Source organism: Glycine soja, chromosome 6 (assembly GCF_004193775.1).
Source record: "Glycine soja cultivar W05 chromosome 6, ASM419377v2, whole genome shotgun sequence".
In the NCBI taxonomy this organism is placed as follows: Eukaryota; Viridiplantae; Streptophyta; class Magnoliopsida; order Fabales; family Fabaceae; genus Glycine; species Glycine soja.
In genome coordinates, this window is record NC_041007.1 from 37156233 (window position 1) to 37167237 (window position 11005).

The 11005-nt window shown below is 33.5% G+C and overlaps 2 protein-coding genes across 2 annotated transcripts; both read left to right on the forward strand.

Annotated features, from left to right (window-relative positions):
• Nucleotides 1-3276: 3276 nt before the first annotated feature.
• On the forward strand, nucleotides 3277-5069 carry LOC114416883 (ATP-dependent DNA helicase 2 subunit KU80-like). Its single transcript, XM_028381923.1, has 4 exons — nucleotides 3277-3464; nucleotides 3661-3753; nucleotides 3926-3977; nucleotides 4335-5069. Exons 1-4 carry the CDS (start codon nucleotides 3450-3452, stop codon nucleotides 4400-4402), a joined length of 228 nt encoding a protein of 75 aa, XP_028237724.1. The 5' UTR covers nucleotides 3277-3449; the 3' UTR covers nucleotides 4403-5069.
• Nucleotides 5070-5296: 227 nt separating this feature from the next.
• LOC114416882 (ATP-dependent DNA helicase 2 subunit KU80-like) lies at nucleotides 5297-10672 on the forward strand. The gene is made up of 6 exons (XM_028381922.1): nucleotides 5297-5672; nucleotides 7122-7244; nucleotides 8333-8472; nucleotides 9438-9643; nucleotides 10124-10291; nucleotides 10365-10672. The coding sequence occupies exons 1-4, from the start codon at nucleotides 5430-5432 to the stop codon at nucleotides 9454-9456; spliced, it is 525 nt and encodes a 174-aa protein (XP_028237723.1). The 5' UTR covers nucleotides 5297-5429; the 3' UTR covers nucleotides 9457-9643; nucleotides 10124-10291; nucleotides 10365-10672.
• The last annotated feature ends 333 nt before the right edge of the window (nucleotides 10673-11005 follow it).

An 11005-nucleotide genomic window follows, 5' to 3' on the forward strand; every position in this document is an offset into this window, starting at 1 on the left:
TCCATGCTTGCTTGGGCTATTTATTCAAGTACTCCCAAGCCTGACAATTGATTGTCTTCAAATGGGCCATATGGCCTTCAAACTCAGCAACAGTAGTGGATTTTGCACATTGCCAGACAATTCCTTTAAGTTCCTTGCTTTTCCATTGCTTTGTAAAATTTTTCCAAAGATGCAAGACACAAAATCTATGAGGTGCACCAGGCATGACTTCCTGTAAAGATGGAATAAGTCCCTGAAAAATTGCAGCAATGTAGTAAATACTTCTAGACTAGTCCCTAACTTATGTCATTAACTTCAATTAAATACCTAACTTATGATAATAATTGCAAATCACACCATGTCATACCTTTTGCATGTCTGACATGAAATTCCACCCATTATGTATGTAATCCCCAAGATCTTCATGCAACAAAGTTAAAAACCATTTCCAATTGTCTTTGTTCTCAATGTCCACCACAACATAAGCAATAACAAAGATGTGGTTATTGCCATCAACCCCAACAACAAAGAGCAAGTTTCCTTCAAATGCACTATTTAGGAAACATCCATCTAGACCTATGAATGGTCTACATCCAGCAACAAACCCCTTCTTACCGCCAGCAAGACAAATATATAGCCTCTGAAATTATGGTGGACCTTTTGGACTTGGCACTGTGTTGATCTTAACTGTTGATCCAGGATTGCTTCTCAATAATTCATGTGCATAATCAAATACTTTGGCATATTGTTTCCTCTCATTCCCTTCCACTAGTTGCTTTGCTTCTTTCATGGCTCTCCACATCTTTGTAACTTCAATGTGAACTCCAAATTCTTGCTTGAAATAATCCAAAGCTTCAACACATTTAAGGGTTGGCTGCATTCTGAGTTTGCCCTCAAGTTTACTGACCACCCACTATCTATTTGTTTGTTTGTTGTTCACTTCTCTGCAACAATTATGGTTATGCTTAAATGACTTTATCTGGAAAGAGTTTCTAACTTCATTTCTTTGCACAGTAGATCTCCCAATCACAAGATGCCTTCTTGCATTTTACTCTAGCCCTCTGTTTATCATTCTTCTTCCACTTGAACTCCCTGCCCATCAATATGCTATACTCCCTCAAGGCAGATTTAAATTCATCCAAAGTACCAAACTTCATCCCTAATTCCAACTTCTGTTCACCAACTCCACTACTTTGACTATATTGAGGATAAACTTCAACATCCTCATCTTCATCATCACTATTAATGGGGATTTTAAGCTCCTCTGAATGATAATCATCTGTCTCAACTTCAACTTCAACTTCAACTTCATTCATCATACAAGAGAAATTTGTAAACCACTCATCACTGTCAACTTCCTTTTCCTCCTCACTACCACCAACATCTCTCTCTTCACCACCACACCACTGTCTCTCTGCTCACCAGCATCAGCATCCTTCTGCTCACCACCATCTCTCTGCTCACCAGCATCATCAGCATCCCTCTGCTCACCAGCATCTCTCTGCTCTCCAGCACCAACATGCTCACCAACACCAACCTCTCTCTCTCCACCACCAACATTTGCATCAGTGGTGATCAAGTAAAAATATTAATCATATTAATTAATTATGGTAACCATATTGGACCAAGTACAGATGAATTAAAACTTACCTTCCTCATGGCCAGCAACAAGTACATAATCTAAATCATCCTCATTTTCAACAGCTTCTGGAATTGGATCACATTCCAAGTACAACATCTGTGGGACTTCTTCTAAAATTGGATCTACTTCATGATGAAAATAAACATTTATCTCATTCTCATTTTCTAAAAGCATCCCTAACTAAGCGTAATATATCTCCATTAGTTGTACAACTGCTTAACCCATGATTAAAATCTAAGTCCTTATCAATCAACCAAAAACAATCTCCCATATTGCTATACTTCTTACAAGCTTTCACCAGATCATATAAGATAAATGCATCCAGGAAATATGCAGATATATCCTCCCAAACGTCAAATTCTTCGCCTATATATTCAACCTTTCCATCACTGGCACGTGGAGTGAATCTTCCTCCATGGTGCAATATTAAAGTTATATTGTCATTCATTCTACACAATCAGAAACCACAAACATTGTCATATATTAGGAAATAAAAAACCTAACTTAAACTCAAACATAGGCACATCACACAACAACATCCAATGTCATCTATAAAAACATAGCATCATAAACGAAAATAATAAAGGACCATAAACCTCTCTGCGAAACGCGAAGACAATGCAAATGAAAACCCTTGAACATATAAAACCCCAAATGAATCCACCAAAACAATGCATACGAAATGAACGCAAAAAAACCACCAACCTGACTACCAAGCCCGAATATGAACAATCACCGACAAAGGGAATGTAGTGGAGGGAAGAGCAAACTGCAAACAGTTAAAAAAACCCTACAAGCAGTAAGACAATGAAAGGGAAGATGCGTTTACTTCATTTTTGATCTCTTTTTAACCTAATTTTTCAATTCAGTCCTTGCCACATAGGATTGCTGACTTGGACTCAAACTTGCCACATTGGGATGCTCACGTGGACTGAGGTTTGCCAAATAGACATTTGACTAACAGGGAAATTAGATTTTAACAGCAGAGACTTAGTTGCATAACGGAGGTAAAGTTAGAGACTATTTTGAATTAAAATTTAAGTCAGGGACTAATATAGAAACTGCTTACAATGTCAGGGACTAAATTGCCTATTCACTCATACGATAAGATTAGTTGAGAATGTTTTTATGTTTCTGAGAATAATTAAAATATATGTTTGATTAAATTATCTTTTCCTGGGAATATATATTAAAATTACTATAATATTCTTATTATTTTGTTAAAGATGTTATTTTTTTATAAAACAAATAACTTTATTATAAGACTAATAAATGACAAGCAAATTATATTGAAAATGCTTTATATCTTACATTTTAGGACAAAATTCCTCTAATTATTCCTTTAAAATTCACAAGATTGACGGTAAATAAAAATTGACAGATAAACGAAAACTTTTGAAAATGATAAAAATTATAAAAATTACATGAATGAATCATTAATATGAGTGTGATAGTGAGTATGAAAATGATATTGTTTATTTTTGCTCACAAATAAGATTTTTATTTCATAAAAATAAATATTTTTTATCCTTTTGTCAAAATTAAATATTGCCTAAAAGCAAAATTAATTAGTTATCCAAATAAAAAATATAACTGAAATTAATTAGTTTATTAGTTCATGAGATACGTGAGAATGGATCCCTGATCCCCCAGCCCCCTAAAACAATTTTTCTTGCCTCAAAAAATTCTGTATTGGTGGGACCTTTGAGTTTTGAAGCGGGAAGACCGAAGATGAACGAAGCAGCAACTTACATGTAAGTAACGCTCCTTCTTCTACAAGCTTCTCTCTCTGTCTCTCACTCTCTCTCTCTCTCTGCCTTTTCCACCCATGGCTCGAAACAAGGAACGGTTTTTCCTTCATTTCTCAATACCCTTTTGCATTCCCCAACTTCACTTATCCGGATTTAGGGTTTTACTTCGAATTTAATTATTTTCCCGTGAAACCCCATTTAGAATGTTACCATTGTCATTACTTCTGAAAGCATAAATTTGTGTTTGTTTTTTCGTTACCACAATTAAATTTTATGGTGAAACAACAGGAAGCGTTGCTTTTGCTGCTTGATGTGGGCCCGTCAATGCATCCCGCTCTTTCTGAAATTGAGAAAGTCTGCTCCATGCTTGTGCAGAAGAAGGTACTAGTCATTCCCATACTCTTATCTATTCAAAGTTTCATTTTTTTTTCTTCTTTTTTGTTTTGATTTTTTGTTATTTCAATCTTGTTTGTTTGGTTTCGTTAGTTTCGTTAGTTGATAGTTTCCATAACATGATCCTTTTGTTTTGGTTTTGTTTTTGTTTTATGTGCAGCTGATCTATAGCAAATATGATGAAGTGGGAATAGTCTTATTTGGAACTGAAGGTACTCACTCACTTTAATATTTACTATTCAATGGATGCTGTTGACTTGGTGTTTATTGGTTTCATTATTGTTTTGTTGTAATTTGATTACCAAGTTTTCCTTTCACTGTAAATGGTAGCTATCTGTAATGGAGAAATGGGGAGCAAGAGGATCCTCCTTGATTTTCTTTTGCTTCTGTTGTGTTTCATTCTCATTCTTAATAGAATCTTTGCCCTGTTGACTAAACTGAGTGTTTACCTTCTGATCTTCTGTTGATAGTGTTACTACCTATTCACACTGCTGTGTCACTGGAAGAATCCTGCTTCTAAAATTTGATCAAGGGCCTTCCTCACCTTTGTTTATGTTGACATTTTTCAGACACTAATAATGAACTTACTACGGAAGTGGGTGGGTATCAACATGTTGTGATTTTGAAAAATACTTAAGTTGTGGATGGAGATATTGTTGAGGCTTTACAATAACTGCCTCGAGGTACAACTGATGGTGATTGTATCCATGAAGTTCTTGGTTTTAATACAATAAATTTTTTGGTTTTATATTATGCTAGTTTTTACTTGTTTATTGTTATCTTTTTTTTTGAAACATTTTTCTCAAAATATTACATGATTTTGAGTTTTCCCTGCATTAAAATATTCACATGTTTCCTTCTGACAAAGAGTATTTTCTTTTGCAAGTTCTTTACTTTTAGAGTATGAGATCTCAGACATTTGTGTTTCTGATTACACGGTATTACTTAATGCCATTTATCTTTCATTTGAGTTCTTTTATTTTCCTTTTCAAATAATTAGCTACATATCTCTAAATCTTCACATAAACAAAACCTCTATTTCTGTTGTACAATTTGTTTGCTTTCTTTTTTGAAGAGTAACTATTTTTTTTTTAAATTTTTGTCAACTATTTTTTTTTTGCATGATTTGTATATTTAGATTTTCCTGAAAACCAATATGTTTGTGTTATTAAAATCATGTAATGTAATCAGTAGCAAAACTTTATAAGATTAATTATTAAATTTTCAAGAGGAAGTTGATCCTTTCCTACTGCCATTGATTTGACCTCATCAGCTCACTTTTACCCTTTTTTGTATTCCTTGACTTTGATGTTAGTTCTTGATGCTGTCATTGTTGGCAAGGATAAAAAAAAAACTTCGTACCCCATTGCCCAGAGGCTTTTTGCTATGCGAAGGTATGGGGGAGGGATATTGTACGCAGCCTTACCCTTGCATATGCAAAGAGGCTGTTTCCGGATTCGAACCCATGACCAACAAGTCACCAAGGCACAACTTTACCGCTGCACCAGGGCTCGCCCTCATTGTTGGCAAGGATATGTTAGTAAAAATATTTGGAGTAACAAACAAGGGAAAGAAACGTGTGTCTTATTAGAAATGCAAAATGTCGAATAAAAGAATTTGATGAAGGAACAAAGGAAGAGCAAGTTACCACCATTGCCAAACAAATGACTGCCCATGGTATAAAAATGGAAAGTATAATTATGAGAGGAAAGCTTAGTCAAGATGCAAACAAGGGAATAATGGATGAGAATGATCGCTTGTTAAATATTTTTTCAAAGGAAACATCAACAAGATTGTTGTATGTGGAGAATCCAATTTCTTTATTTGGTGCTCTTCGAACAAGAAATGGAGCTCCAGTTATAGTTCTCGAAGGGCATCTTGAAATCAATCCAACACTGAGCATTAAGGTGATCTATGTATATAAATAACTTTAATTTCCATCCCATGATGAATGCTCTTTTTAAATGTCATTTATATTCATTTATCTGATGTACCAGCATAGTTGATAAATGTTTTCATTTCACTTGTTTTTCCTTTTCATTGTCATTTATTTGATATTTAATGTTACTATGGCATCTTAAGTTTTTTTTTTTTCTACTGTAAATGATTATCAATTATCTAATGCTCTAATTTAGAGTTGTCCATGTACCCTGACTCCATGGACAATTTATTTCTGATTAAAGTTGAATAGCCAATGTTTCTCTTGCATTTGCATCATAATGTTTAACATCACATTTCTTTTAATCTTTTGCTTGAATAATGAATATGAATTGTTTTGGAGTTGACGATTACTTGTTTACCGTGTCTGATAGGAACCAAGAATTGAAATGAAAAAATAAAAGATTTTATTGACTAGTAAAAAAAAGAACATAAAATAGGTGAGAAAACTCTCCTCTAAAGGTTTTTCCTTCACAAAGGATTTCTCCTTTCACAAAGAGCTAATGCTCAATCTACAAATGATAAGATCCCCCTCTCTCCTATCCTTCTTCCTCTACTTATATCTAACAAACCCCTCTAACAAACTAACTAACTCATTAATAGTCTAACTATATTAACTAACTCTTCATTCTCCTTATATCCTAATAGTGTTTTTATTTTTCTTTCTTCTAAGACTAGCATAACAAGTAGGTGCTCCATACAAGTGGGTTATTTATTCAATTTGTCCTTTTAAAAAAATTCTAAATAAAACAAAATAGTATTTTGTTTTCATGAAATTAGAACCTCGCTCGTGCTTCAGCACAGACTAATAGTAATATTTGATATTTGATAATATATATTGATAGTTTAATTATATTAAAAAAATTACAAACAATTTCATTCAAGTAAACATTTGAAGCAAACATGATATCCCATATACATATTGTGATGACATATTATATATGATATTCCATATATGGCTAGCACAAAAATAAGTTTAAATTACAAACAACATAGGTAAATAAACTGGTCTGATTCTCTTATACATTTGGGCCGTAGTAATATCTCACTAAGTGTACCATGACATTTGCTATGTTGTTGCCGTTGGTACCCCACAATGGAGAAACAAAGTTGTTCTTATTTGGTATGAAGTTTTATAGCTAAATTGTTTTGTCGTTATAAATAAATTTTGTTATGTTATGTTTGTAGCAATGTCTGGCAAAGTAAACATGATCTCTGAGTTGCCTACCAAGAAAGGGACTTGGAAGATAGCAATACGAATCACTGATATGTGATACGTTAACAAGCATAATGGTAGACAAACAATAAAAATGGTGTTCATGGACCAAACGTGTATTTGCTGATATTCCATATTGTAATTCACTACATTCATTTCGCTGCTTTCTTGCATTTATTAGTTTCATTCTTGACTTTTACAGGGTGCAAAGATTGGTGCCACTCTTTGGCAAAAATTGTTTCCTGAATATGAGGCAAAGTTGCAATGTGGTTCTGCATATGTCATTCAGAACATTAAGGTTGTTAAGAATCATTCTGAATACAAAGTGAGTACGATTTCATTTTTGGTTTACTTGATGAAAACTACTTTTGTTAAGGAGATCGATCGTCCTGAAATTCCTCCTAATGTTCATGTTATTACTCAATTTGGAGTAGCACCACGTGACACTTTAGTTGGTACGTGCATTACTCAATTTGTTACAATAGACATTATGATAGTTCGTGAAGAATACTTACGATTGCATTGTATTGTAATTTTTAAATAGATGTTGGTGTTGTGGTCGAAGTCATTGAATAAGAATATGCAGTCCTTTCTTACTTTGCACTCACGAAAGTGTTATATTAAGCACTTTGGCACATGTTGAATTGTATTTACCAAATTCAGTATTTTCTCATGGTCAGCTATATGTAGCACTTTCGCGAGTGCAAAGTAAAAAAGGGTTGCATATTTTTATTTATGATAAAGAAGACTCCAAAAAATACTACTATTAATGTAGTATACAAAGAAGTCTTTGTAAACTTATAGAAAATGTATGTTTCCCAAATTCTTATTGCTACATATGCATTACCATTAATGTCATTCATTTTGTATATAAAACTATAACAAACATGCAGAAACACATCCTAGGTTTGGTAGCCATCTAATTGTTTATTGACATCTTTTTCAGCATATTATTTGCCATTTTAGCAAATTATAATGTACTACATATTTAACTTTGTCATCGTTTTTACAGGTTTCAACATGCTCACTTTTTGAACAACTATAAATGCACATCTATCCCCTTTATCAAACATGCAAATCATTACTTATATTGCTTGTAATTCAAACTTATTTTTGTGCTAGCCATATATAATATGTCATCACAATATCTATATGGGATATCATATTTGCTTCAAATGTTTACTTGGATGATATTATTTGTAATTTTTTTAATATAATTAAACTACCAACATATATTATCAAATATTACTATTAGCCCGTGCTTCGGCACTGACGAAGTTCTAGTTAAATATTACAGAAGAAGGCTACCTCAAATGGTAGATATCTAAACATAACTAAAAAAAGAATGGCAGAAACAATACCTATTATCTCTCAACTTGATTGTAACTCATGGAGTTTTCAACTCAATTGCAGCATGACAAAGAAAGAAATGACGAAGTTTGGTTATGCAAAGAAAACGAACCTGTACTCAGGGTTGGTGGTGACTTCTTTCACCTTCGAAGCACTCCATTCTGTCTTCTTTCTCCTGCAAAGAAAAGGAACCTGTACTCAGGGTTGGTGGTGACTTCTTTCAACTTCTCTTAGTCCATTTTGTCTTCTTTTTCCTGCTCTCACCACTATCAATGCACATCTATCCTCTTTATAAAACATGCAAATAATTACCTATGTTGTTTGTAATTCAAACTTATTTTTGTGCTAGTCATATATGGAATACCATATATAATATGTCATCACAATATGTATATAGGATATCATATTTGTTTCAAATGTTTACTTGGATGATATTGTTTGCAATTTTTTTAATATAATTAAACTACCAACATATATTATCAAATATCAAATATTACTATTAGCTCATGCTTCAGCACGGGCGAGGTTCTAGTTTCATGAAAACAAAATACTGTTTTGTTTTATTTAGAATTTTTTTAAAAGGAACATGTACTCAGGGTTGGTGGTGACTTCTTTCACCTTCTCTCAGTCCATTCTGTCTTCTTTCTCCTGCTCTCACCACACGTGCTCTCTGTTCGCGACTCAGCACATTGGAAACAGAAGCGCAAAATAAAAAAATACATATCGTGATGGGGACGTTTTTGGGCAGGAACATAAAGTTTTCATATGTCGACACATCAGCAAAGTATGGGCATTTTGGTTATTTCCTATCATTGTTAGGGCCTTGTTTGTATAAATATAAATGAAATGTGTACTACAGACACCATTACATGAAAGATGTATACGTTTCCCTACCTAAACCTGGAAATACAAGAGCCATGATTGCAGTTTCTGTAGTAGCAAGGGCTATGAAGGAAATGAATAAGGTGGCAATAGTACGTTGTGTTTGGAGACAAAGACATGTGAATGTTGTCATCGGGGTCTTGACACCCAATTTATCTGATAAAGAAAATATTGTAGGTTTTTTCTGTCTTTGTTTCTTGTATTTTATATCGGTTTATCTGTACTAGCTTCAATTTTGCCACTTCATTTTTTATTTATTTCTTAGTTTTCTGATTTTGTTGTGCAGCCTGATTCATTTTACTTAAATGTACTTCCTTTTGCTGAGGATGGGGAGAGTTTCAATTCCCTTCCTTCACTAATTTCCCAGCATCGTGGCAACCAAATGGACAACAGCTAGAGGCTACAGCTAACTTAATAAAAAAGCTTGATCTTGCACCACATGGGCAAGAGGAAGTTTTGCTACCTGACTTTACACCAAATCCAGTGTTAGAGGTACTTATTCTATTCACTCACATGTTTCTAGTTTATGTTCTCATTTCTGCCTTTATTCACTTATATTTCCATGTTTCATTTTTCTTCTGTTTTTTTTCCCTCAGAAGGATTTGAAATTTCATTTTTGACTTGGGATTGTTTTTACTTAAGTTATGATCATTACTTGAGGTGTGAATCTGCATTTAGCATTTCTTGTTGGCTAGAGATAGTACTGGATGCTTTAAGATATGGAGAAGAATGCTTAATAGTTTATTAATAAGATGAACTAATTACAAAGAAAGACATGGGGCGCAGCCAATACCCGTGTTAGTAATGTGTAAACCTATATTGCGGTTCTTGCTATCTTGTGTATTTTAAAAGTTAATCAGCTTATTTACCCTCCCAAAAAATTAGCATTGATATCTAATACAATATCCTCTCTCCCCCCAAAAAGGGTAATCTTAAGATAAAGTTAACAGATATATTTCTTCAATCTTTCAGCGCTTTTATCATTTTCTTGAGCTAAAATCAAAGGATCCTGATGTGGCAGTACCTCCTCTTGATGACACACTCAAGAAAATTACAGAGCCTGATGCTGACTTGCTTTAGCAAAACAAATCTGAAATAGACTCATTTTGTAGGTCTTTTGAGCTAAAGGGAAATCCCTTGGTAAGAATGAGTCCTTTGCTCCTTTTTGTTTCAAACTTCAATTATGATTTAAATTCAATATATCTTGCTGTAGAAAAAGTCGAGGCGTTCATTGGGAGGAAAGAGATCTTTTTCAAATGATGAAGAGGTTAAAGGAAACATTACTGCTCAACCAGCCAATCTCACCGGAAATGCATCTGTTAAAGTTGGGAAAATTGGGGATCTGACTCTCGTTCAATATTTTGAAGCCTTGATTTGACGCAGAGATAGTCCAGATTGGGTTGTAAAAGCCATTAATGAAATGAAAAATAAAATATTTGACCTGGACTTGTTGATGATTTTTTATAATTATAGACAATGTCATCAGCCATCCAATGCCAAGTTTGGTCCCAAACATGTTCAGATTTACTCATTGTTACAGTTAAAAGTAACAACACAAATAGCTTTCTTATATAATGTGCTGAACCCCAGTCTTTTGCTTGTTTGATTGCCTCAATAAATTCTTTATCATCTTGTAAAAATCTCATAGCAAAACATGCTTCTTTATATGTAGAATACTAATAAAAATGATTAGACATGCATCTATAGCCATGATTATAGTCATGGTTTTGACAGCCACATTAAAACTTGAAAAGTAAGTAATCAAAAGTAAACATAAGGAAAAACACTAAAATTATGAATGCTAACAGCTAATTAAATGCACTAAATTGATTAGACTTGCATTTATAACCATTA